General features: G+C 51.9%; 8 protein-coding genes across 8 annotated transcripts; all 8 read left to right on the top strand.

Moving 5' to 3' along the window:
* Window positions 1-208: 208 nt before the first annotated feature.
* JKF63_05383 (uncharacterized protein) lies at window positions 209-1,873 on the top strand (the record flags this gene model as incomplete). Its single annotated transcript, XM_067901345.1, has 1 exon — window positions 209-1,873. The coding sequence occupies one exon, from the start codon at window positions 209-211 to the stop codon at window positions 1,871-1,873; it is 1,665 nt and encodes a 554-aa protein (XP_067758020.1).
* A 1,673-nt stretch (window positions 1,874-3,546) lies between these two features.
* On the top strand, window positions 3,547-4,245 carry JKF63_05382 (uncharacterized protein; the record flags this gene model as incomplete). Its single annotated transcript, XM_067901344.1, has 1 exon — window positions 3,547-4,245. One exon carries the CDS (start codon window positions 3,547-3,549, stop codon window positions 4,243-4,245), a length of 699 nt encoding a protein of 232 aa, XP_067758019.1.
* A 710-nt stretch (window positions 4,246-4,955) lies between these two features.
* JKF63_05381 (uncharacterized protein) lies at window positions 4,956-5,744 on the top strand (the record flags this gene model as incomplete). Its single annotated transcript, XM_067901343.1, has 1 exon — window positions 4,956-5,744. One exon carries the CDS (start codon window positions 4,956-4,958, stop codon window positions 5,742-5,744), a length of 789 nt encoding a protein of 262 aa, XP_067758018.1.
* Window positions 5,745-6,736: 992 nt separating this feature from the next.
* Window positions 6,737-7,318, top strand: JKF63_05380 (uncharacterized protein; the record flags this gene model as incomplete). The annotated part of the gene is made up of 1 exon (XM_067901342.1): window positions 6,737-7,318. One exon carries the CDS (start codon window positions 6,737-6,739, stop codon window positions 7,316-7,318), a length of 582 nt encoding a protein of 193 aa, XP_067758017.1.
* Window positions 7,319-9,054: 1,736 nt separating this feature from the next.
* On the top strand, window positions 9,055-9,762 carry JKF63_05379 (uncharacterized protein; the record flags this gene model as incomplete). Its single annotated transcript, XM_067901341.1, has 1 exon — window positions 9,055-9,762. The coding sequence occupies one exon, from the start codon at window positions 9,055-9,057 to the stop codon at window positions 9,760-9,762; it is 708 nt and encodes a 235-aa protein (XP_067758016.1).
* A 731-nt stretch (window positions 9,763-10,493) lies between these two features.
* Window positions 10,494-11,159, top strand: JKF63_05378 (uncharacterized protein; the record flags this gene model as incomplete). Its single annotated transcript, XM_067901340.1, has 1 exon — window positions 10,494-11,159. One exon carries the CDS (start codon window positions 10,494-10,496, stop codon window positions 11,157-11,159), a length of 666 nt encoding a protein of 221 aa, XP_067758015.1.
* A 691-nt stretch (window positions 11,160-11,850) lies between these two features.
* Window positions 11,851-12,345, top strand: JKF63_05377 (uncharacterized protein; the record flags this gene model as incomplete). The annotated part of the gene is made up of 1 exon (XM_067901339.1): window positions 11,851-12,345. One exon carries the CDS (start codon window positions 11,851-11,853, stop codon window positions 12,343-12,345), a length of 495 nt encoding a protein of 164 aa, XP_067758014.1.
* Window positions 12,346-13,557: 1,212 nt separating this feature from the next.
* JKF63_05376 (uncharacterized protein) lies at window positions 13,558-15,882 on the top strand (the record flags this gene model as incomplete). The annotated part of the gene is made up of 1 exon (XM_067901338.1): window positions 13,558-15,882. The coding sequence occupies one exon, from the start codon at window positions 13,558-13,560 to the stop codon at window positions 15,880-15,882; it is 2,325 nt and encodes a 774-aa protein (XP_067758013.1).
* Window positions 15,883-26,228: the final 10,346 nt, after the last annotated feature.

Below are 26,228 nucleotides of genomic sequence, written 5' to 3'. Positions count from 1 at the left end.
CGTAAGAGGACAAAGAATCTCCACCGATGAGAGCAAGTGAGCTTCATCAAATTAACCCCCCCCGCCCCCTATAATGTGCTGCCTTTCTTCCTCAATTTGCTCATGCCTTTCTCGTTCTCGTTCTCCCTGCTTGCCCGCACAACAACAAACAACAGTTTTCACCCCCCATGAGAAGCAAGTTGCCTTGTGACTTGATGTAAGAGGAAGCATGGATTTTTACGCCCTTCAAGACAGCCTCTTGCGCAATGCCAAGAACAGAGGCTGTTCTGACGGCGTGGACCTCGAGTCTAGATACATGTTGATTGATAACATCGGTTCCGGCTCTTACGGCGATGTGTGGCGCGCGACTCGGCGCACGGGTGCAAAGGACATGTACGCTGTGAAGCGGATCGACAAGCGCAAGGCCGGCACCAAGGGACTGAGAAGCGTCATGGGGGAGGTGGAGACGATGAGCCTGCTTTCCCACCCCAACATTGTCAAGCTAGAGGAAACATACCAAGACGATGTCTCTCTCTCGATTGTGATGGAGTACCTTCCTGGTGGTTCTCTTCAGACCCGCATAGACCGGCAGAGCGTCTCTGAGCACGAGACGCGGCGCTTCATCATGCAGCTGCTGATGGCAGTGGAGTACATTCACGATAAGGGCATTGTTCACCGTGATTTGAAGCCAAGCAACTGTCTGCTATCCCAGAACGACCTTGTCGTAAAGATATCAGATTTCGGGCTGTCCGTTTTCGCTGGCAATGAGCAATGCTTAACAACATGCTGCGGTACGCTGCACTTCATGGCGCCCGAGATCCTTCTCGAGAAGAACTACGGGAAGCCCGTCGACATGTGGGCTATGGGCGTCATGGCACATGTGATGTACCTTGGCCGCTACCCGTTCCAGGCTCGTACAGAAGCTGCACTGACAAAAGCCATCTGCCGCGGATATCGTCCCCCAGAAGAGAGTGATAGCAGTGGTGATTTACGCTGTCCACCATTGCTACAGGACTTTATTAGTCAACTGCTCCTTTACGACTCACACCGTCGATTGACTGCGAAGGAGGCACTCAAGCACCCTTGGATTAAGGAGGGTTTAGACGCTAGCCGCCGGACCTCCTTTTACGCATCACGAACACTCTCCACGACAGCTGTAAAGCTTTCCTCACGTTGGCGAGCGGCTGTGCTGGCTGTCATGGGTCTGCAGCGTCTTCTTTACTTGCAAAAAAGGCAGCGTTTGGTGCGGCTCGGGTATGACATGTTCCCCATCTTGCGTGACTACCGCTATCTTGTAACTGGGAAATATGTCCCCGCAAGCCCTTCTTTAGACTGTAGTCACATGTTTCACACACGACCGATGGCTTTGCTTGAGCTGATCGCGATGATAGACACGTGTTCCTTCCTGAAGCATATTGACCTCAGCTGGAATAACATTCACAGCTTATCTGTAATTCAGTCCCTGCTCAAGGTGGTCACACGGCACCCTTCACTGTGCTCCCTCGATCTATCCCACAATCCTATCCCGGCTGTCGCGGGTCGTTCCATCGTTCGACTGGTTCGTAATCCGCTGTCGCGCGTGACGAGCATCAACGTCGGGGACACCGGGATCAGCGCTGATACAATCGGGCAGATCAATTCCTGCTTGAAGGACAAAATGACCCCCGTGGCTATTTCGTACAGCGTATCGTCAGGAGACATGCAAAGCCGAGAATCTCCATGTAGCTCTGAGTCCACCCTACTGTCGTCATCGGCTACTTTGAGCTCCATGCGTCAAAAGCGTTACGTGAGTAGCGGGCTACTCAAGAATCCTGCCAAGAAAGAACCGCACAGTCTGCGTTTACCTCCGATATCCCGTCCGCCCATGGAACGGCGGAACGAGAAACTGTCGTAGAATGTAAGACGAAAAAATCGGGAATCCGGGAACAGGGTGATTCATTCCGCTGTCGCGATGGCGCCCTGAACAATTTTAGCCCCTTCCCCCCCCTCCCCCTCCCCCTTCCCTCCCCGCTTTCTGTGCTTTTCTGTTTCGTTCCTAACTGGTTGCTTTTCGGCTTCTTTACTCTTTTTTTTTGCGCTCCTCTCGTGTCGTCATGGACGATTACAATACGTGGTAACCTCTAATGTGTTGCTCCTGTCTGTGTGCTAACATTAGATGGTTGTTGATGATTTTTTTTTCATCATTGATTCTCGATGTCTCATGAAGCACTTCGTTCTAGCGTATGTGCCGCGAAGTTGTCTGCACGCATCGTCCTCCTCTTTTCACTCCCCTCATGTTATATTTGGAGACAAGGCGTGCGGATGTGTGAACCTTTGTTGTTTTTGCTGTTTTAGTGGTGTGGGCCCCCCCCCCCCCCCCCCCCACCCTCCCCCCTCGTATTCTTCCCCGCAGGAGTGTTTATCATCGCTGTTTTGGCCCTCTCTCGCTCTTCTATGCACACCTTCTTCTGTCTCTGATATTATCCAGCACGTCGATGGCTGTTGAACGGATACAAGTGTGCTCCCTTGTGGTACTTTGCTCTTCTCGTGTTTCGCTTGGTTATCGCTGTCCGTATCTCTGGCTACCATTTCCGAATGACACATTGGCCGTTGCCGCACGGACAATGTGTCATCGACACTATGTACCCCTGATTTTTCTTCTAACCCCCCCCCCTTCCCCCCCCCCGCGTGTGTGTGCGTGTGTGTGTGTGTGCTTTTTTTCTGGTTCGGTTTTCTTCTCCCTGTGTGCTTCGTGGCTCTTCCTCTTACCTACACGACGTAAGACGGGACACCCGCCCTTGTTAATGCGACGCTGCAGATGAGAGAAGACGCAGAGGGAGAAACAAAGGGGGAAGGTCACGGGAAGAAGAGGGTAGTGTCTCAACATCGAGATAACTTCATCATGATGTAAACGACAAGTAAGAGTCATTCAACCCCAACCGCTGCTGTAGTGAGTTGCTTTGCTTTCTCTGTTTTTCTTCTTCATTCTTTGGCTCCTCTTTGGTGATATTATCCATACGTATGCACTGCATAGTGTAAACACGGCTTCAGAACTTATCAATGGCGACGATGTTGCGAGCTATCAACGAAAACGAAGCTTCACGAGCACAGACATCTCTGAATGTGTGCTCAAGCTTCGGTGTTGTGCTATTGCTTCCCGTGCCGTTAACGCGGCGAGCTATGCGCTTTAAAGGCGAAAAAGAGGGGCACAAGTCACATGTGGGCCTCAGACCAAATCCGTTTGCGTACCTCCGTGGAGCATAGAGAGGTGGATATGAGCCGCCGGTGCCGTGCCCATTGGCGATTCTCAGCTCCTTTATGGTCATATCTTCCGTACCTGTTTTTCATCTGTTGCACCTCTCAACAGTCTGGGCATCTAAACTCAGCTTGCATTCAAATTCTTTTCCCTCCTGCGTTCTACACTGGTGGGCTATACACGCCTTGCCTCTTCTCTCATTGGTGCTCACCTTTTCTGCGTCTCGCTACGCCGAAGGAGGACCAGAGAAAAAGGCGTGTGTCAAACTTATTTAACGAGTGGAGCGATCAAAGCGCTTTCCGTCGCACGCGTGGGGTACAGGTAAGATTTCAATGGCGGATCAAGGAAACGCACTCGTTGTTTGGGGGAGCACGGGGCGAAGGCTTCAGTTTTCCATACAGGATTTGAAGATGCCCGAGAGCCTGCGCGAAGCCCCCAACTTTCACTTCTACGAGAAGCAGTGGAACACGGTAGCCAGTTTCTGGTTCAACCGTGTTTTGAAAGCATCGGCTCTTCAGAGCCTTTCGGTAGAGGACATCGTTAATTTAATCCGCGAGGACATCGAGAAACGCTGGGATCGACGTCGACAAGAGCAGAACATCTACAAAAAGCGCAAGCGACTGTTGCATAGCGGCGGCCCAGCCGGGGACCCGTCGGAATCGGTTCTGCTAACAAACGTTACGTCATTTGCCGACTACAACGCCGCTTCTGAGTCGGAGCAGCAGAATTTGGTAGCAGCCCTGGTTGAACGAGTGCAGGATTGTGCAAAAGACAAAGTGAGCTCCTGGCGTGTGCTTCTCGACGATACAGCAGAACCACGGCTTGCCAAGGCCGCACGTGTCGAAGCAGATCCGACAACACCAGGGGAACACCCCAGTCATGCTCCTGACGCCACCCCCGACTTTGACGACCGCGTGGCTGTTATACTTTCCCTCTCCAATAAGGAGAAGGCTGCTACCGTCATCGCCCACCTCCATGGCAGTAAGTTCGACAACCGACGCGTACTATGTCGATTCTGGAACGAGTGCTGATTCGAGACACTTTTCTGATGCGCTGGCTGTCTGTCCGGCGAGGTGTGATGAACGATGTTGACTGAGCGTCAAACTGTGACGCTTCTCTCCACGTTCGCTCTCGCACGTGTTTACCACTTTAGTACTGTACGAAAGCGCCAAATCTAACGGTGGGGTTCTGTTGTTTGATGTTGCTGATGTGACTCGTTCTCCGTTTCCTACAGCTTTCTGATTTTCTCACTTTTCGCCGGTGTCAAGCTGACGGATGAAAAGCAAAAATGAAAGATACGCGGTGTATCGCTTAAGCTGTTAGCGAGGGGTTAGCCAAAACTCTCCATGGGTAGACTGTACAGGAGACGTCGCCCTTACCATGTTCTTTATGGACGTGCAGACTATTGGTCCCAGCCATTATGGTCACAATGTTCTCCAAACGTCCCTCCGAAGCAGCCATGCTTGTCGGTCTATTGTGCTTCCGTCACACCTCTACCTCACCATCTCTCACTGCCTTTTGGGCTCTTCACTTTCTGAAAATCTCGGATCCCGCGGTCGGCGGGTGCAAATCCATGTTCCGCTTGTGTACTTGAGCGCGTGTCTATAGAAGCGGAACGCATTCGTTCAACTGCCGGTACGCTCTTGAAGCAGCCCTTCTGCCCCCCTTCTCCCCCCTCCCCCGGCCGATTCACTTCTTCCCTTATTAATTTTTTTTAGCGCATTCCTCTCGTAATTCACTAATGCGGCGCTTATCAGCACACGCGGTCCCGGCGATGGTGCAGAGCCATGGTTGTTTTTTCGCGCTGCGCTGCGCCACGACGGGCGAGCAGCATACCTACAGGCCAGGATATTTAGCATTGGCACTGCGCTCGCTCTATCTGGCGCTAACGCCAGCATCGCTGAAGAAGCGGATTAGGACTCGCATGCACATAGGCATGGAGCGTGCTGAAGAGTTGGAGAAGGAGCAGCAGTGGCTCCAGAAGCACGGGTCACCGCTACAGGTGATGGGCCTTCCGGACCACGCGGAGCTGGCAGAGATTCGTGCGCGCTACCGCAGTCTGGTTCTTGAAACTCATCCTGACACAGCTAAACTCACAACAGGTGAAAGCGAGTATGCCATTCTGCAAACCGCCTACAAGATTTCTGTGAATCCGCTGAGCCTTTGGCACCAAAACGGCTCCTCACCCGCGCTCCACCGTCAACTACTAGTCGCATCCAAAAAGAAGCTGCGCTGGATAAATGGCGTCCGCGCCTTCGCCATCTTCTCGTATGTGGTTATGCTCGTTATCGGTGTTTTTTTTTCCACCGTGGTCGTCCGAAACGGCCTAGAGGGGGCGTTGAAGTTCTTTGACCCAGAATTTTACAGCTTTATGCTTCAGCAGGAAGAGGAAGAAAAACGCAAGCGCGCAGCCGGGGAGGTGGTCGACACGAACCCGAAGCGACTCGCACCAACGGCTGTGCGGCGACTGCTGTTTCCCGGACAGTTCATCCACGAAAACGCTGAAGGCGAGAAGCAACGCTGTGAATGAGCGAGTGTGCGAGGTTGTGGTTATGGATGGGTCAAGTAGAAAAAAACAAGGTGCACCTCTAGCCTGCTGTCGTGCCGTCCTCGCTCGCTCGCCGTCCCATAATCGTGTTTGTAAACTATGGCAGTTCCTCACATGTTAGAGGGGAGAGGAAGGGGGACTCTCTGTGTGCGGTACGCACCCCAAAACAGACAGAGGCTCACCTGACGGCGTGATACCAGCACATGCATACATGCACAGTCAATAATGACAACATCCAATGCAAATGTTGCGATGATTGTAACCGCTCTTCTGTGAGATCTGACCATATCAAATCCACAATGGAGGAGAAATGGTCCAGTCGACTTGATTTCTGAGCATCTGTTGGATACATATTTGGGGAAGCGTGTATCTGCGCAATATGTAGATATCATTCGAGTTGTTCATGCCCTAGATGCCCGTCTTGCCTCCGTATCATATGTTTTTTCTACGTCTTTCTTACCGAAAGGACGGATCTCCTCTTTGCCGTTGTTCATGTTCTGCAATTATATTTTTCCTTCACTGATTTGCACTTTCCCAGCGTCCCCACGACATCCCGTCGCTTGTCCTTCATCCATACCATTCCGTTTCACGTCCTGCCTCTCCCTTTGTCACTGTAGCGAATCCATCGCTACTCAACTCTCTCTCTTTCTATATACATATATATATATTTATATATATTGCATTCCGGCTGCGCTTTTCGCGCACCGCAACCTACAGCCGCACCCTCAAAGGTGACTTTGGCAGGTTTACCTCTGATAAGAGTCCACAAGGCGTGTCACTTACCATTCGCTGGGGATCACACTTCACGTTGTCTGCTTCACTGCGACTGTAGCATCCCGTTTAGTAGACGCTCAACGGGGCGAGAGGGGGCGAAAGGGAGGGCGGTGCACCGTTTACGTGTAGTTCGTCTTTTCCAGATCATCTGACGTTCATCGTCCTCAGAAGCTACACGCTACTGCAGGCAACTCTCTATCATGCAAGAAAACTTACATACAAAAGACGCCTCGACGGCTCGTATTCCGGCCCCTGCATCGCTTGCCCTTCCAAAAAACGGCTCGCAAGATGCGACCTCTTCAAACATCAGCGACAACATGGACGAGGATAGTGCAGCTGTTGACTTCGAGACGTATGACGTGGGTGAGTATCACCTTACCACCTGCCCTATATGCCTGGAGCACTTCACCTTGGACAACCCCGCCATTCTTCTCAAGTGCGAACATGGCTTTCACCTACAGTGCTTGGAATCCTGGCGCCAGCGGTCTTCTATGTGTCCCATGTGCTTTGCGCCTGTTGTTGGCGACGAAGGGCGTTTAATGAGCAGTTCAGATGTTCGAAGGCGCCGTCGTATCCAACGGAAGCCCTTCGCAGCAGTCCGCCATAACAGCGAGTGTAGCCCACTGCTTTCACCTACCACTGCGCAGCTGATACAACAACTGAATCGCGACGCAGGGCGCACCTCCGAGCAGGAGGAGGAAATCGAAGTTGTTGAAGTAACTGCTCGAGAGTGTGGCGTGCTCTGGATGTGGTCAAGGCTGCGTGAGTGTTGTTTCTTCTAGCACATCCCCCTTATTTTATCTCGCACTCGCTTCTTGTGTGTGTGTAATGTCGCCTCGTTACATTGGATGAATAGAGCGTGAGTTTCAAGGGGGAAAAATGGGAGGGGGTGGTTGTCCCATGATAGACCTCTGTAGCTGTGGTGCTCTTATTGATTTGGACATTTTTTTTACGCGTCTTTCTAGTTGATGTGTGTTTCTCTATGAGCTAATTCACATGGATCACAACGGATCGACTTTTTTGTGTGTTTCTGAGTGCGTGTGTGTGTGTGTGTGTGTGCTTTGTTGCATGGTGTCTAGTTTTGCACACTCAATAACCTTTTCCGATATATCGTAAAACTTTTCTCCGTGCTCTACTCTGCTTTCACTCAACTGAACGTGAAGGATTCTGAATGCGTATATGCAGCGTTTTTTATGTATTTTCTGCGTAGCATATTCGTTGTCGACTTGCTGTTTTTTTTTCTCTCCCTCCTCCCTCCCCCAGCGCCCGTGCCGTACAATTTTGCTCCCTGCGCACCTGCCCCCACTTCTAATCGTTGTGAAATCGGGTGGAGAAAGTCTCGTGAGTTCAGGTGTTGCCTGGCTTAACCGTTGTTCGCCCCCCCCCCCTCCCCTTCACTCCAAAGACACACACACACACAATAGTCCACGGCGATGCTCTCCTCTCCTGGCTTTGTCGTACTTTCACAGTACCTCAGTCACTTCGATAAACATTTTGGTGTGTTTATATGGCTCCTACAAACTCTAGAAGTGCAGTCCACTCCTCTTGAAGCTCTTATTCGTGTTACTATGCTTTCTTTTTCTCGGATTGACTCGTCTGATATCTCCTCTTAGCGGATCCACTCCCCTCCCCGTTACTGGTCTCTGTTCTTCCCCGTTCTCAAAGTTAGTGCTTGCCTATTATACTCCCTCACTTTCAAAACGCTTCTCAACACCGTACAGCGCTTTTGTTTCACTCTAGGAAATCAAATATCTTTGCAAAGATCACAACATCAACGCCGGCATAGTCGCGCAGATTCCCGAGGTTTCATCTAGTGATTATTCACACCATTGATTGGGCGCATTCTCATTGTGCTTCCAGGATTTCTGTGTTCCAACACGCACATATTGAACAGTTTATCCAAAGGCAGTCTCTGCGGAGGAAAATCTAGGTTCACTTGTTCCACACGAGATGAACCTCTCCGTTCGTGTGTCTGCATACACTGAGTCTCACAGGCACAAGGGAATGAGAAGAATCTGCGTTGCTGTGAGCAGAAAGAAAAGAATAGCGAACATGTAAATCGTACCTGTCTTTCATCCTATTTCCAACTAGTCGTCATCAAACGTCTTTTCCTCCGTCTTGCCTGGCTCGGTTTGTTTGGTCCCACTGCGATACGCATCATTTGCATTACACTGAACGTACCTAAACGACCGCTTATACGTAGAAGAAATTGACTGGGTAGTGCCCTTGCCTACCGCGCTCATCGGCGCATCAGGTTTACCCCTTCTATTCGGCACTGTGCACCTCTCGCCCTCTAACGCCACTTTATCTAGCCACTCATACCCGGTATTGTTCTCCCTTCGCTTCATCGCGTGCTGATTGTACGTTTTCTCAGCTTGTCGTGCAGACTGTGGATGTTGCAGCTCTAAACAAAACAACTGTGCTTCACCAGTGAATCCGCCTGTTGAAAGAGCAGGGCAGCCCCCCCCCCCCCTTTATTGAGCTTCAGTATTCCCCGCCCCCTTCCCCGGGTCGCAGGATGCCTGGTCGTCCTGGTGAGCCGAGATCGGCCCTGTTCTTTACATGTATGCTCAGCCACTTTCCTATGTTAGGTGTTGTGGTTTTCTTGATGCGACGCAATTTTCGCTTTGAGGGAGTCGTCGGAGCGTTTGCCATGACTGTTTCGCTCATGTACCACACTTGTGAGTGCTTTGAGAGGAGCTTTATTCTGCCAGAGATGCGCTGGCACCGTCTTGACAACATTGGTGCGATCACCAGCGTGGGGTGCTCTTGCATCCAACTCAGTTGCTTCGAAAACCGTGCCCTTCTGGATTACATACAATACGTGGTGTTGTTCAGCGTTATAATATTGCAGGAAATCGCTCCATGGGATCTCATCTACACTGTGATACCCGTATCTTTATGCATATCTGTGCCGATCATAGCACATACGATTAACCACCAGCGCCGTCAACGGTTGTACTTGCGGCGTCTAATCATGGGATTGCTTGCGTGGGGTGTCGCGATAATATGTTTTATCCTCGGGTTGGATGACATGAACGACCCTGCCCGCATATACCACGGTTTTTTTCATGTGTTCTCTGCTGTCGGAGTCTTTTTCTTTTTCTACGCTCTTCGTCTTTCCGCTCCTCGGAAGCGGAAACAGCTGTACTCGCAACACTACGAGGACCCTGCGGTCGTTGTCGTGAACCTGAGAGAGGCGAAGGTATGCAATCAGCAGGAGTAGGTGAAGGTACAGGGAAAGTCCCTTAAACCGTGGGAATTTACATCATGAACGCAAACGGTCGCGTCGCTTCCTCCGCGCTTTGCTGAAGGATACTCTCAGGCTAGTTTTCCCACTTCGCTTAGCTGCAAAGAGGTCCCCCCCCCCCCAAAGCAGTATAACACTCCCCCCCTTCCCCCCCCCCCTCTGCAGTGTGGATGGGTGGGCGGGGATGGCCGCCTTCAGTCTCATGCTCGTAGGACTCGCTTGAGTGTCTCTTGCGTCTCCATTTCATATCTCCGCTTGACGCTCAATTCCCTTGACCTACTTACCGTATCACGTGCTTTTGGTTATGCCATAAAAGATGCAAAAACGAAAAGAATGCCCTGGGAGGGTGAAGCGAAACACCACAAGGTGTGCCTCGACATTAGCGATAGTGCAACTGGAGGGGATGCAGCCTGGGGCTGGGGTGTGGGGGGGGGGGGGGGGACGCTGCCTACCAATCCGATAAGCCGGTAACGCCGCCCAATTTGCGAGTGACCGTCCTTTTTTTTTTACTCTTTCTCCTCTTCTTCTCCCTGTGAAAAACATCCCCTTTCCTCTCTGTACTCAAATTCTTTTCCTTAGAAGCAAATCGCGTCACACGCGAACAGTTTTAACAAAGGGTGGCCACATCTATCGTCCTGGCTTATGCTTGTCGCCTCGTTTCCTTACCCCTGTTAACGTTCTCCTTTTTCCTACCACTGGCAAGTGCAATGCGCCAGGAAGAAAGCCCAGCGATTCTTTTTGTCACAACGGTGCTTAGTCACCTAACGATGGTTCCCATGCCATACTTTTTCTACAAGCGCAACTACATATTCGAGTTTTGCTGCTCTTTATTTGGACTCCTCGTCTCCTTCATGTACCACACAACGGAGAGCTTCAATACAACAATCTTCCTTAGTGATATGCAATGGCACCGCCTGGACAACATCGGAATCATCTCGTTGATGGGCATCTGGGACGTCTATCTGTGTTGTTTTCAGAACCCGTTTGTAGAAATGAGCTGCAAATGTTTTTGCATATTCTTCACCCTTATAGTGCAGGAGAAACACCCATGGGACGTACGATTTACTGTAGCACCGATTCTCCTCTTCAATCTTTTCCCGGTAGTGAAGCACTGCATTATTGACAAGCGTTTTCCTTTAGTTGATCGCCGTCAGCTGATCATTGGCTCGATTTTTCTCGGACTCGGCATATTCTTTTTTGCCCTAGGACTTAATGACAGCGCTGACCCGTATCGTATGTACCACGGCGCGTGGCACTTTTTCATAGGGTTGGGTGGGTTCTTTTTTTGGTCAATGATCAAGAATCCTGGCTGTACTGGCCATTACAATTTTCGGCCACAGGCGCCCACCTTATATAGTGACCCCGCAGTTTAGATAATGCCTTACATTTTTTTTCCTGGCGATCTTTGTTGGCCTGTTCGAAGCGACCGTCTTATTGACCCTTGCCGTGCACCTGTTATGGAGAGAGGCCTATAGGGGACTCGTACTCTTACATCGCTCACTTGTTGTTGTTCAGGGAATTCGTGTCCCCCCCCCCCCCCGCCCGCCCACCGGAAAAAAAAATCGTCTCCAGGCTGTTTCTATCGTCCAAAGTATCGACCACAACGCTCTATGTGAGCACCAGTGTCTTTGCAAGTAATCTACTGCGCAGGGCCGGTTATGCATAGATGTTCGATACTGCAGCCACAGCGCGGGGAGAATCCACACTAGACAAGCACCGTTGAAAAAAAAAACAAGTATACATGCCAATAAGCCCTCCGCCCACAAAAATCGCTGCCACGCCACCGCCCTGCCCGCACACGTGACTCGGCTCTCTTAGTCATCTTCGCCACCCCCGGTGGTCCGTATAAATATTCCATCCACTATTATGCTGCCTTTTTTCCCAAATTCTCTTAACCTTCTCACATTTTTTTCCCTCTCTAGTCACTCAAAACACATCCCTGCCCAACCAAAAAAGTGAGCTACTCTGGTGGCATCGCCGTGATAGTCACGAAAACTGAAGTGGCGAGGAAACTTTTTAAAACTTTTTTGGTTTCCTCGTGTACCCTCGGTCAAAAACAGAGCGATGCCAGTGCGACGTGTTTTCTGCCTTCTTGTTTATCTAATTGCTGTTTCGGCATTTGTGTTGGTGACCAGAGCATCGCTTCTCATTGAAGTTCCTCCGGAGCAAACTTTTTTGCTGCAGCGGCGTCACATTGGCTCCAACAGCGAGAATGACCTTCGCGCCATCACTCGCGGATTGCCGTCGTCTTCGGCCCCCAACGCATCCCTGGAACATCTCAAGTCACTCTCTACCAAGCAGCTGAGTAAGATGATCCGAGATCGTAACAGTAACTGTCATGGTTGCATCGATCGAGGTGAATTGGTACAGCGAGCCTATGAGGTGCAACAACTTCCCACCATGGATGAACGCGTGGCATGGCAGTTGACCGTGTCAGACCGTGGGCTGATGACGTTGCCGGCACGTCAGGAAAACATGGCCTTTGTCACCGGCGCTCTCAACAACGCGGACTGCCGCATATTCAACGAAACCATGTACTGCACTTTGCGCAGATTATGAAGCCCCCCCCCCCAAAAAAAAAAAAACATGCACACGCGCACAATTCTTTTTCGGAAGTACTTTCTCTAAGTTAGAGGCCTTCCTCCTCGAAAGAATCTCTGTTGTACAATTGCGCGTGTCAGCGCGACAGTGCCCCTGCTGACCATCTCCGCTGTCTCTGTGTCATTGCTGTCTGTCAGGGGTTTCGAAGCCATCATTCTCATGAAGCCTCAAGGCTTAGTGGCTGTACAGTAGCTGTTGTCTATGCTTGTATGTCTTTTCGGCACACACGCGCGCGTGTTTGTGATTTCTGTGTTGTGGGTGCGATATGACTGCTGTCCTTTGCAAGTTATGCATTGTATCAACATCTCAGTGTTCTTTTTTCCCGTCTGTGTCGCTTTGCTGTTGGATGCTTCGGCTCGATCAACACGTAGCTTTTTGTTTGAGTGTGTACTCCACTTTTTGCTCTTTCACCACATGTGCTCCTGGTGACGCAGCGTCGTAGCGCATCCGCGCAACCACCCTGTTTCTAACAAAAAAAAGCTCCTCCCAACACTGTTCAAGTTTTTCTTATGCTACTGCTACTAGTAGTGCTTCCACACCTGTGTGTGGTAGTTGGTCAATCTGTAGCGTGGATGGATCTGCTTCAACGATTTCGAGAAATGAGGACAAAAAATCTTTTTGATTCAGCTCTCACTGGATGCCATTCCATGAGCCGCTGATTCCTCCCTTTTTTTTTTATTTTACAGCGAACACTTCCCATTCCAGAATTGTGGAAAAAAAAACAGTAGGCATCTATATGGAGTCCAGGTGATCTCCTCGATGAACTTCACCTCCACGTTACCCCCCTCCCCCCCCCCTCCCCCAAACCCCCACTCGATGCCTGCCTACGGTGATCTCCGCCGCCTTCGGAACATCTGGTACTCAGCATCTCTCTCACTCAACTTTTCCCCTTGATCGCTCTTCCTCCTGGCCTCCATCACTTACTCCCGACCACACTAAGTTAAGCCATTTGTACCTCCCCCCTCCCCTACACACACACTCACCTCTACTTCTCTTTTAACTGTCTTTGTGTCTCGTTCCGCAAATTAAATCTCGCTTTGTATCTTCTAGCCCCCTGCGTGTGCGTGTGCATGCTTCTACGTTTTCTGACTCATCTAAAGCACTGCTCCCGCTACACACTTGATTTCAACTCTCCTTTTCTTCTCTCCCCAATCTCCGTACACGACAGAAATGGACCGCGCAGCGACTTCCGATGCCCGTGCGCGCAGCAGCCTCTCCAAGGCGCAGGAGCATTTGAAGAACAATGACGTTAAAGAAGCGATCGAGGCCCTTTCTTCGCATCTGCGCTTCAATCAAGTTACCCCGATCGGATTTGAGTGTCTCGAGCTGCTGGCTGATCTCTGTCTCACCCACGAGAAGCTGGAGCCGGTGAAACTGATCGAGGTCCTTCGGCGATGCCGCAGCGGTTTGCGTGGGTCGCAGCACGTGGAAGAAAGCGTCCAGCGCATTGTGGACTCTGTTATGATCCGCATCCGACAGATGTGCGCGAGGGCAAAGGAGCGCGCGGATGCGGTGCAGAACGAAGCTACTGCAGGAGACCAGATGCTGGCTGCCTTGAACGGCATCTCTCTTGCTGCGCTTGCTGAGAAGCGCCACATTATACCCTGCCACGCTGCCTTGCGCCGCCTCATTCGCCACTTTTGTGGTAACAACACCATTGGGTTTGCCAAAAAATTGACGTTTATTTACAACAAGACGGTTCGCCAGTTCCTCTCCATGTGCAAAGAGTTCAACGCACCTGCGTGTGTGCTGGACATTTCCAGTGCAGTGTCTCGCGCCGTATCACACATGGCACTGGACCACCTTCACGACAACGATGATGCGGCGTCGCGCAACGCTGTACAAGAGCTCCTGAAGGACCGAGCATCCTTCCTCTCGTCGACGTCGGCGGTGACTGAGACGGTGGAGACGTTGTGCTGTCTACTCAACGATATCTGCAGCCTGCGACAGTACGGCGGCGCCTTTGACGTCCTCTCCTGCTTGAAGCGGCTCTGTGACAGGGTGCAGCGCAATGAGGAGTTTGTTGACGTGGTGTCCGGCGCATACGAGACGATGAGCGACATCTTCTGGACATGCTCCGTGCACAATTACCACGCCTACTGCCTCTCCATTGCCGCTTCTATGAAGCGTCAGGAAAAGCGCGGCACCCTAGCCGCTCGGGCTGTCCTTGCATCACTATGCGTAGCCGACGGTGATATCGAGCTGGATCCTTTTGGTCGCTACCGTGAGAAGAGCGCCCGCATCGATGAGCTGTTCGAGTCACCCAACACGAGCAAGACAAGCCTGATCGCCAATCTCAAGGCAAAGGGCGTGTACATGCTTGCCTCGCCTGAGATTGGGAAAATCGCAGCAAACTTGGAGGACCCCAACTTCTCCGACTTCACGGGTCTGCACAAAAGCGTCACGGCGTTGACGGCGGCTAACAGCGACCTCGCACGCTACGCAAACGAGTTGCACCGAGTGATTCTCCGTTATCAGCTGGAGGTACTTTCCGGCAGCTGCAACTACGTCGAAGTGGTCTCCCTCGCGGCGTATCACGGGAACCTGACCGCGGCCGAGTACGTGAACAACATCGAGCCCGTCATCCTCGGCGATGAATCCGTCTCTGTGGACATTGACACCCGCACAAATACCCTCTCTTTCCGCGATTCGTCGAAGGCGAAAATGCTAAGCTACTTCAACAAGATTGTCTCCCGCGTCGCCACTGTTCCTGCTTCCGAGCTCGCGACCATGTATGGCCGCTTCTCTGACTTCACGAACGTCTCGCCGGCGTCGGCGAAGAAGCAGGTGATTCCGGCAGCGGCTGATCTGGAGGCAGCACGTGCGCGAAGCAGCAACCTTTACGGACTCCAGAAGGCCTGCATAAACTCTAAAGCGGAGCGTATTGAGGAAGCCAAAAAGAACGAAGACAAGAAGCGCGAGCGTGCCGTCGCGGAACGCCGCGAGCAAGAGGAGGCAAAGAAAGAGGAAACCCACCGCGCGTACATTCATAAGCTGTACTCCGAATACAACGAGCGCCAGCGCCAGGAGCGAGGAAAGGAAGTGCTCCGCAAACTACGCGTCAAGTACCCGGGCTTCAAGGTCGACGACGCTATTGTGTACCGAAGCGCGGCAGCCTTTGAGGATGAGCTCACACGGCTGCTCGCCGCCTACAAGCGTCGTGGCATCGACAACGATCGCAAGGAGATACTCCAAGCGAACCTTTACGAGCGTGCTTTACGTGCCTTGGAGATTCCGAAGCGCAAAGCTTATGATGCAGAGAACGCAGAGCGCATCCGTGCTGACCGAACGGCTGCGCGTGAAAACTACCTTGCCGAGCACCGCCGCGAGTACGACCGCCGTCAGAACGAAAAAGCTGTGCTTGCCAAATTTCTGCACGACGCCGACGAATTCGAGCGCACGTGGCGGAAGCGCGCCAACGCCGATAAACCGTCGAAGCGCGATGAGCAACAGCGCCTGCTCGAGGAGGAGATGCGTCGTCTCGGTGCCGAATAAGGCGTGTGTTCGACATGAAGGTAAGCGAAGCAGACGATTTGGTGGATGGCGGATTATGCGGCGGAGGACTCCCCCCTTTGAGTGTATTCCAGCTCGAACTCTCCTCGAAGGACGAGTCCCCTTTCCCCTCTACACTCCCCCCTCTCCTGCCGACCACTGTTTTTCTTTCCTTTCACCCATTCAGGGAGATGGCGGTGAGCAATATTTTCATTTTGCGCCCCCAGTTTACGACGTCGTGGCTCTGTGTGCGTGTGGTGCGCAGCCCCGCATGTGCTCTGCCAGTGGTGCATTGAGGACGGGTTTGGAAAAGCTGCGCAAACGTGTTGCATGGATGTGGGCATATTCTTCTGTTGTCACTAGTGTTGTGTGCTTCTCTCCTCCCACGGTTTCTCTGGCTCAGTAGACCTCTGGTAATGTGAAGAGTGTGACTTTCTCTCTCCGTATCGGTCGGCCCGAGCCCGCGTACGACGTCTTGTTCTTTTCCCGTAAGTAAACCGTATTAGCGATACTTTATTAAAGTTGAGGCGCATTTGTTGTTCTTTTCCTTTGGTGTGCAGTTACTGTGACGATGTGTGGCTGCGGTTGTTCTCGAATCTGTCTACTTCCTCGTATGAGTGTGTATTGGGCGTTCGTCCTGTGGGATCTCTTACCCCAATGCATGTCTCGCGTTTCTCGTGGTTGTAGCCTTGGTTCGCCTCTTCCCGCGGTAAGACTAGGAGTGGGACATATAAGGACCTAATTGACCCCTCCCCTCCCCCCAAGTTGAAAATGTGATCGGTGGATGGTGGCGACAACTTCTTTAGAAAAACAATTGTGTGGATATAAAGCCAGGCACCAAGAAAACAGCATACGCTATCGTAGCACCAGTACAGTGTGTGTGGTGCTGCAAGTACGCCCTGTTGGCTAGATCACGCAGCAGGGGTGTGAAGAGGAAACCGGGGCGCCGTGGTAAAAGCAGCGGTTCCCCATCCTTCTACATGTTGACGTCCTGCGTCACATGCATGTACTGAAACTAAAGAGTCGCATTCTGTATTTTCCTTTCACCGACATACCTGTGCGAGTGTGAAAGTGTCTTTCTTAGCGCATTAGTGCATCGGAACCACCCTTGGACTACCTGTGCTGGTTGTGCACCCGTAACCTACCCTTCCAAAGCCCCTCGAAGCTGCGTTTGGGGGTTTGGAGTCTGAAATCGGGGAGACACATTTTTACTAGCTCAAATGCCTCCACTTTCTTCCGCACACTATCGTCATTGGCTTACGGAAAAAAAAGTACAGTTATTTTTGTCTCTCTACAAATGAACTAGATATTACTGAACCTGAAAACACCTCACGTTTCCTACTTGCGCACGGAAATCGACAGTTTGCACAAATAATCAGATTCAAGCACCGCACGGCACTTCTAGTGTTCGGAGTGGAACATCGCGACGACGAAAAGAGCGTGGCATTGGTTCCCCTTCGCCACATCATCACAACTGCTGGAGGGTTTATAGGATGACCGCTGAGGTAGTGCGACTGCAAGGGTTGAAAACCGCAAATGCTGTTGCCAAATCCGGCGTACCAGCTCGTGATCAACGACGTTTAGGATACCAAAGAGACGTGAGGTTGAGGGGGGCCATGACAACGCTACCCAGGATCTCATTTGGCCTGGATTAGTGCTGCAACTTCAAGTCATGGAAGGAGACTAGAATAGCTCACTCTTCCTTGTTACATGTCGCCAGTTGCGATGTCCTTTTCGCCGAGAATTCTTGCCGATTCCAGCAGAAAACTCGCGTCTTTGAAAAGCTGTCGATTCTAAGCCTTCATCACTTTTATTATAGAAGAAAAGCACATCTTCGTCATCGGCATCGCACAGCTCTCGTGCACAATATCTTTGCCCAGATGTTCGTTTGTTTATTTTTCGACCAAACAGAGGAAAACGCTTGGATTATGTGGTGCGTATAACTCGATCTTTCCAGCATCTTTTTCGGCGAAGGGCTACATAGTTTTGCACTGCGTACTGAGACACAGTGGTTCTGAAGAGAAGATGGTGCACAAATAGTGCGTCTGGAGGTGATCCTATGCTCATCTTCCCCCCCCCCCCCCCGCCCCCCCACAAGTTGCCTCGAGCTAGCTGAGAGCGCAAAGCCGTTGGGCTCAGAACATCTGCAACGGTGAAAACGGTCGCCTTTACCCGTTCCAGGGATCCGCTGGAAGACAGCGGAAAACCCTTCCGGTGCTGTTTTTGATGAATGCCTTTTACACATCTTTGGACTTTCGATGCAGAGCGGCAAGAGGGGATTAATCCCCCCTCCCTGCTGAGTACCTTCCGAAGAGGTCACAGCGCAACGAGATGTACGTCTACTACGGATCGTTTAGCGAGGCTGGTAGCGCTGAGCCGCGTTGATGCGACTCCTGATTTGCCATGCAGCGGGGACATGCAACCTCACAGGCAACGCCGTGTCATGAAAATGTTCTCTCCTTTCCCCTGTGAGTGATCTTCCCGAGACCGTTGGAAGAGTATGATGCTCAGTGTTTTTTATTTCTTTATCTTGTGCGTCTACAGCACGCAACCACAGAGGCGCACGGCTCGCTTGTTCTTGCCGTGCACAACTCTACACTGAATTTGTCGTTTTATGGTTGTATGACGGTCTCACTGTTTTCCAGTGATCTCAGGTTTTGATCACTTTACATTGTATGGCCACAGGGTATTCGTGTCGTTGTTTGTATTTTTGTATGAAGTGCGAAGAATGTGTATTCGCGGACAGACATAGAGGGTCGATTTTTCTACACAAAAGGACCCACCCTGTTAGTTGTGATAATCAAGGAGAGGTAGAGAAACACCGTCTTCGACTCGCTCGTACAAACGGGATCAACATGTGTGGTTGTCTCCAAATGGGAATTGTTTGACTACACATTGTACACGAAAACTACACTGGACCTGAATTGCTCATCCTTCAATGTAGTTCCACTGCATACACTTCCCGACGCATACGTAGAGAGACCCTGTTGTCGAATGACTGTCTGCACCTCAGTTGATGATTCCATAACACACTGTATGAGGGCGACTGCATTGCCTTGACGGTCGATCGTCCAGACGTAGGTGTCCATGATCGTCCTTCTATGTCCATGGGGAAAGTTCCGAAAGACGAACATAGATGGTGGAGCCATTCAGTGGTTTTTTCGTGGAGTTTGTATTTGGCAAGGCCTTTCCGCTCGCGCTTTCTTGAAACCCCGGGCTGCTGCAGTGAATGAATTGATGGTTTTGCGCACAAGGAGTAACGCAGGGCAGCATTCCGCAGCACACATTCAAACAGCAAGCTAGGGCCTTTAAGCGGTACATAGTTCCGGTGCGCCCTATTACGGCGGCTGCGCTTTACTAGCAGGGCGTTAGGGTTTACTCGGCGAAGTCTTTTTGACGGAGGCAATCGAATGGTACTTGATTTCCTGGATGGATTGAAAGTTCTACACGGGAGGGGGGGTCCGAGCGAGGGGGTCGGGTACCATGTGGTCGGCCGGCGTTCCGAGTGAGTGACGCACATTCACTGCTATGCAGTGTGTGGTGCGGGGGTTTCTGACGAATGCATGTCCGGGTTTCGTCCGAGATGTCTGGTCCGAATGTATTTTGGTACCCCGGACCCGGGTGTACCCGGAACGGTTTGGTCCAGTGCGCCTTGTGTGCCGATATATGCTCCTGAAGTGGTTTTCTACAAATGTGATGTCGCATGTGTGTATGTTTGTCATCTCTTTACCGAATGATTATTCGTTCTCTCTCCTTCTACTTCTGTCTCTTCTGGAATTGGATACAAATCCAGTAAGTAATCTAAGTGGGTTTAATGCGGTCTCTGACGCAAAAACGCCCACCCACCCAACCCTGAGAACCGGAACTCCTGACGGTGTCTGGTCCACGGTGAAGTGGTTTTTCTTGAGAAATGTTGATTTAGTTTAAGCTGTTCCAGGCCACACGATGGCAGATCAGCAAACCAGTTTGTTTTCAAGGTGGTCAAGAATGCCACGCGAGTGTGATTTTATTCAGTATTTTTACATGTGCCCGAGGGGGGTTTCGACCAGCTCTCTTTTTCCCCCGCGCCCGGGTCTTTCCAAGAAAGAGGGCGCGGGTCTGAGTTGAAAGGGGCGCTTCCGAGATGGTAGGATCTTGGCGGAAAGCTATCCACCCTCATATGCCGAGGGCGTTTTACCACCCCGTGGGTTTTAACAAGGGGAATCGTTGATCCCATTAAGATCATTCTTCTTTAAAAGTTCTTTAGTTTTCCAAGCACCATCTTGCCTTCAATAGTTGATGGCTGGGCATCGCTGGGTGAAGAAATGGTAGCCAGGATGACCTGAAAAATGGAAAAACTATATCTAACGTTTATGATTGATTTCTCTAAAGATTCTCTTGTTTCAGTTTTCTCTTAACACAGCCTGGATTCACGCTGTGTTCGCCATAACCCTCTGACGAACGCCGGCGGGGCGTTTGTCATCCACCCAGTATCTTTTCTTTGTTTTCTGTCACTCTTTGATTTGTTCGATTTCTCTAGTTTAGTAGTTTCTCTTGTCTTCATCTTTTTGCCCACTGACAACACGAGTGCTCGTTTCGCCTCGGCTTCTCCCCTTTTTTCCCTCGGGCACCACCGTTTGTTCAGTCGGAGCTGATTTGCCTTTGTAGTTTCCTGTGTTTTCAGAATTTCTTTCGTGATCCGTTGTTCTTGCATGTCCGTTTGGCATGCACACCTTTGGCACAAATGAAGGGGCACTCGGTGCTGGGGGCTTCCCCGGTACCGGTGCCAAGCCACAAGAAAAAACACACAACAGAGATGTAGACGACGTGACGTGTCCCACACGCGACTGGACGCGAAGGGTGGACGAACGGAACCCCAGTTACGCGGCCACGCGGCTGTAGTCGCGTGCCTGCCTTGCTGTCTCCTCTCTCACTCCCTCTCAGCCTCCTCCTCCCGCGACACCTCTCTCACAGAGTTAGGGGTCATAGGGTTAGGGGTCATAGGGTTAGGGGTCATAGGGTTAGGGGTCATAGGGTTAGGGGTCATAGGGTTAGGGGTCATAGGGTTAGGGGTCATAGGGTTAGGGGTCATAGGGTTAGGGGTCATAGGGTTAGGGGTCATAGGGTTAGGGGTCATAGGGTTAGGGGTCATAGGGTTAGGGGTCATAGGGTTAGGGTTAGGGTTAGGGTTAGGGTTAGGGTTAGGGTTAGGGTTAGGGTTAGGGTTAGGGTTAGGGTTAGGGTTAGGGTTAGGGTTAGGGTTAGGGTTAGGGTTAGGGTTAGGGTTAGGGTTAGGGTTAGGGTTTCATTGGCGAAGTCTTTTCGACGGAGGCAATCGAATGGTACATGATTTTCTGGATGGATTGAAATGGGCTTTAAGCTCGGCACGGGGGGGGGTCCGAGCGAGGGGGTCGGGTACCATGTGGTCGGCCGGCTTTCCGAGTGAGTGACGCACATTCACTGCTATGCAGTGTGTGGTGCGGGGGATTTCTGAAGAATGCATGTCCGGGTTTTCGTCCGAGATGTCTGGTCCGAATGTATTTTGGTACCCCGGACCCGGGTGTACCCGGGACGGTTTGGTCCAGTGCACCTTGTGTGCCGATATGCTCTTGAAGTGGTTTTCTACAAATGTGATGTCACATGCGTGTATGTTTGTTATCTCTTTACCGAATGATTATTCGTTCTCTCTCCTTCTACTTCTGTCTCTTATGGAATTGGATACAAATCCAGTAAGTAATCTAAGTGGGTTTAATGCGGTCTCTGACGCAAAAACGAAAACAAAAACACATTTTGCACAAAAAATACCGTACGCACGCGCCCAGGCAGATCCGCAGCTTCTCGTCATCTAGCCGTTCAAGAAGTTCCGCCACGTCACAAAAAGACGATTGTACTTCACAACATTCGCGCTTAACAATGAGCAACAAGACGGATATCGCTTCGCTTTCCACCGAGGAGGGCGATGTGGACATCAGTTTCTTTTTGAACAACCCAAGCACGTCGACTAGAGCGAAGACGTGGAGAGGTCTCCGCAAACAAGGGATCATTTCAGCGGAGAAGTATCACGAAGAGCTTGTGCGCCTGGCTGAGGGTCTTGAAAAGGACAAGGAAAGGGACCGAACGGTGCCGTTGGACGGTGACGCGAGGATTCAACACAACATGATGGAAGCGCAAACCATCTACGCGGACACACGGCTCCGCGAATGCATGAACACGGAAAATGCAGACAAACAGGCTATCGAGGCGCTCCGGAGCCTACGCCAAACAACGGGAGACCCGTTAGAAGGGGCCCTGGAAAAACTGGAAACGGCAATCGAAGCATCACAGGTGACACCAGTCGTGGCGGCGTCGGCGGTAATCCTGCTCGGCCTATCCGGGCCGGAGCTGAAAGAATTGAGCGATAGGGAGCGGATCGCGTTATGGCTCGATATGTTTCTCGAAGAACCCAAGCCGACGCGCCTTTTCCGGTACAACGTGCATGTTGCAAGGGCGATGGGAGCCCAGATGCGTACATGGCGACAAATTATCCAAGAAGTCAGCGAGCCATTGCTTCCACAAACGCCACGCCTGGCGAGATTCACGCGAGACATTATGGAAACAGCGCAGGCTGCAGTAATGACTAAAAAGGCGGAATTTGAAGGCGGCGCTGGTTACACCAAAAAACCCAAAAGCACGTTCCGGAACTCAAAGGACGATAAATGTGACCCGCTTGAAGGTGGAGCTGCGTATGCGCAAATTGTGGGCACGGACGGGTCACCAATTGGAGCGTTGGACTTGAGCAGCTGGGATGAATTCGCCACCACTCTTTACGCAAAGTTGGACACCCTCAATGCCAATGATCGTGAGCTTGTTTCTCGGATGATGAAAGAACGCATGCGCGCGCAAACGCGCCAAAGCACTCAATACCGCTCGGACGCCCCCGCAAATTACAAGAGTTACCAAGGACGAAATTATTCAAATGGTAGCAGGCGAGGCGGCTACGGCAACGGAAACGCAGGAGGCAGAGGCCACACATACCGCGGAGGCGAACCGCAGGAAAATCCAAAAACTGATGCGCGACGGAACGGCAGCCGTCGTTTTGAAGGAGGAATCCACACACACACCAAAAAATATGTCGAATATTGCCCGCGAATTCGGCAAGGAAGTGTGGGGCGGCGACATGCTCGAAGGCAAAACATCAAACATAGAACTCGACGCCATTTACGAGCAGTACCTCCCACCAAAACGCATCGTTCCGTCGGATACAATGGTGTACTTGGACCGCGATAAAACCCAACAACTTACGAAGATGGTGCGCGAGCACGGCTTTGTTTATTTTCCAATCTTTATTATGAAGCATTGGATAGCGGGCATTTTGGAGCAAGACGACGAGGATGCAACAGGCATTCAGTTATCCCTTTATGATTCCGCACCATCCCCAATTTTGGAGCAACAACTCAATGAGAACCTCAAAAAGGTTTGGCCAGCTTTGCGTTTGGTGAAACAATTTTCGCCACGTCAGGAACGCTATAGCAATGATTGTGGGTTGTTCATGTCCGCGGCATTTTTCAGTCATTATTTACAATTAATGGTTGATCACCGTCGTGATTTGCCACGGTGTTTGCGACGACTATTTTATGCGGCGTCGCAGTATCACCCGCCTCGTGATTATTTCCTCACGAAAATGAGAAAGGTGCTCACGAACCACCCGGTGTCTAGGAAAGATTTCTTTTACGATGAAATCGCGAAGATGCCATGGAAGCGTGCAAAAATGGATGACGCAGTCCAATCATCCGGATCACGCGACGCTCTCCACGGAGGTGGTGGTGTAAAGCAGTCGAAAAAGTCTCCGCCGAATCGGAAACGACCAACGACACGCACCACACGAGCGGTCCAGAGCATTCCAAAACCATCTTCGAGACAGAAGAAAAGGGAAACCAGGATGCAGAGGAACGTGGACCGAGCTGCGCGAACGAGGCGCACACCACAGGAGAGAAAATCGACATCGCAGGCGTCGTCCCGAAAACGTCCGGACAGGTCCTCGATGGATGCTCCGCTTCCAAGGCGTAAGGCTGCAAAGAAACGTGGTAGACAAATGTCCGTGGATCCAGTTCAGGTGACAGAAAACACATCACATTCCCCACTGGTAAGCGACCCCTCATCCGATGATGAGGACATGCTGCTGATTGATGCGATCGCGCGTGCCGACGCACGCGCTGCAGCACTACGGGACAACGTGCCCGTCAATGAAACAACCAGCGCATCAGCACGAGACGTGGCTCACGAGCCTGATGGCGCATCAGCACGAGTCGTGACTCACGAGCCTGAGAGCGCATCGGCGAAAACTCCCGAAAAAGCATCAGAAAATGAGCAGAGGATTGTCCCAGAGAACATCCCAGGGAGTATGCCAGCGAACGCGACCGTGAGTGTAGCTGAAAACGTGCCGGCGAATCCATCACCACCACCTCCACAAGGGAAATGCATCTCCGAGTGGATAGAAGAAACATTCGCAGAGGCAAACAAACACGCCAGGAGGGTATACGAATTTGTTTTGGATCACCTATGGGCTGCGACGGCTCTGGCGAGAGCCGGCGATGGTGTCGCGCGCGGTATGAGCGACACAGCCGTTGGACAGCAGCGTGTGCGACACAAACTGACACCGCTGCAACCCTATAGTGTTCAAGAGATGCTGAAACTTCTCCACAAGAAGATCCACATCGTGGATCCATCACCGACCGATCCGAATGAGGTGATTTTCCGTGAGGAGAACGGAGCCGATGAGGTGTCGATGGACCCTCCGATCGACGAATTGTATCTCGTTCGAGGGCCCTCGATGTCGGCGTTATCTGACCAGTTTAGAAACTATAAGTTTCTCCTCGGAGCGAGACTCCGTGAGGCACCGGAAGACATGAACGGGGTGCGATACCCGAGCTATTACGTCCTCACAAAAGTGGCGTCGGAAGCGACGGTGGGTGTGTACATTCCCGCCGGGATGACGCATTACCCGACCTCAAAGCCACAGCGTGCGTCACGCCACGCGTCCCGATACGTGCCTCGTCCAAGAGGTGCGACGCCGGAGACACATCAAGGTCGCTCGGATGATCCAGCGCCACGCCTGACCAGACGGAAAAGATGGCCAGGTGATGGAGTGAACGTCGATCCGGACATCAACGATGAAGGCGATGAAGGCGAGACATCCAGGATTCCTGGCAACAGGAAAGGTGATGGATACGCCGATGTCGACGCGAACATATCGGAGGAGGCGAAACGAGCACTCGAGGATATCCGTTCAAACCCTTTAAACATGCAGGGCAGGCCTCTTTCGCAAGCAGAGGAAGCAGAGGCCTGCCCGAGAAACTGGTTCCTCTTCAGCGCGAAACCGCCACACGTCTCACAGCTGGCATGGAGTCTTGTGAGGCCGGACACGCGCGCACACCATCTACGATGGCTGACGCGCATAAAATGCATGAATTCAGAGCAGATGCTCATGCGTCTTCCGTCGGCGTGCATCGACCTGATCCTGTCGACCGCTCGGGCACGCAAATGGAAGTGGGCAACGACAGCGAAGGCGTTTGCGGGAGTAGCGGGTGCGCTGCGCGACCTGCCGCTCTATTCCACCCAATCGCGAGGCATTCGCCTCCAGGACGACCCGGAATGGCGAAGCGCTTTTGGCACGGCGCAGCGCTTCATGAAGGAGTCGGTGCCAGACGCGCCTCCTTTCGTATCGCGTATGCAGGTCGAGAAAATCCTCGACCGACTTCGCCTAGGCCATCCTCGGGCTGCACTTTTCTTGGCAATGATGTGGGGATTCGCGGCGCGAGCGTGCGACATATCCACGCTGCGTGTGAAGGACGTGACGGTGTTTCCGACACCCGCTGCGGAGCCGGACCACCACAGCAGGAGAAGAGCGACCACCATCGCAGAGGAGGAGCCGTGCGTGCGAATCACCCTGACGATACGCAAAGGAAAAGGTGCCAAGACGAGGGGCCCATACCCTGTGCCGTCGATGCTGACCAGAGACCTTGCAGCCACGCTGCAAGAGATGATGGCAAAACGGAAACCATCAGAGGAGTTGTTCGCGCCTCACTCGGAGGAGCTGAGGTCGCGGATCGCACACGAGGTGCGGACAGAGATGCGAGGCGCACAGCTGCCCTCGATTCGAAAAGGCGCACTCCGCTGCATGGCGGAAGCGGGTGTCCCGCTGAAGGACTTGATGACGATATCAGGCCACGCCAAACAAGCCACGCTGCTGCGCTACGCTGGGTATGGCCAGCAGCGCTACGGTGGAGGCCGAGACCGCAAGGGAAAACGCAGGAAGAGCGTTATTCCAGACCCGCTAGAAGCGGCGACTTCGGTGTTTCGTTTCCGCTCCCAGGAATCGTCATGTGCGAACC

This window comes from Porcisia hertigi, chromosome 17 (genome assembly GCF_017918235.1).
Source record: "Porcisia hertigi strain C119 chromosome 17, whole genome shotgun sequence".
Lineage (NCBI taxonomy): Eukaryota > Euglenozoa > Kinetoplastea > Trypanosomatida > Trypanosomatidae > Porcisia > Porcisia hertigi.
This window is presented reverse-complemented; position numbering and strand designations above follow the sequence as displayed.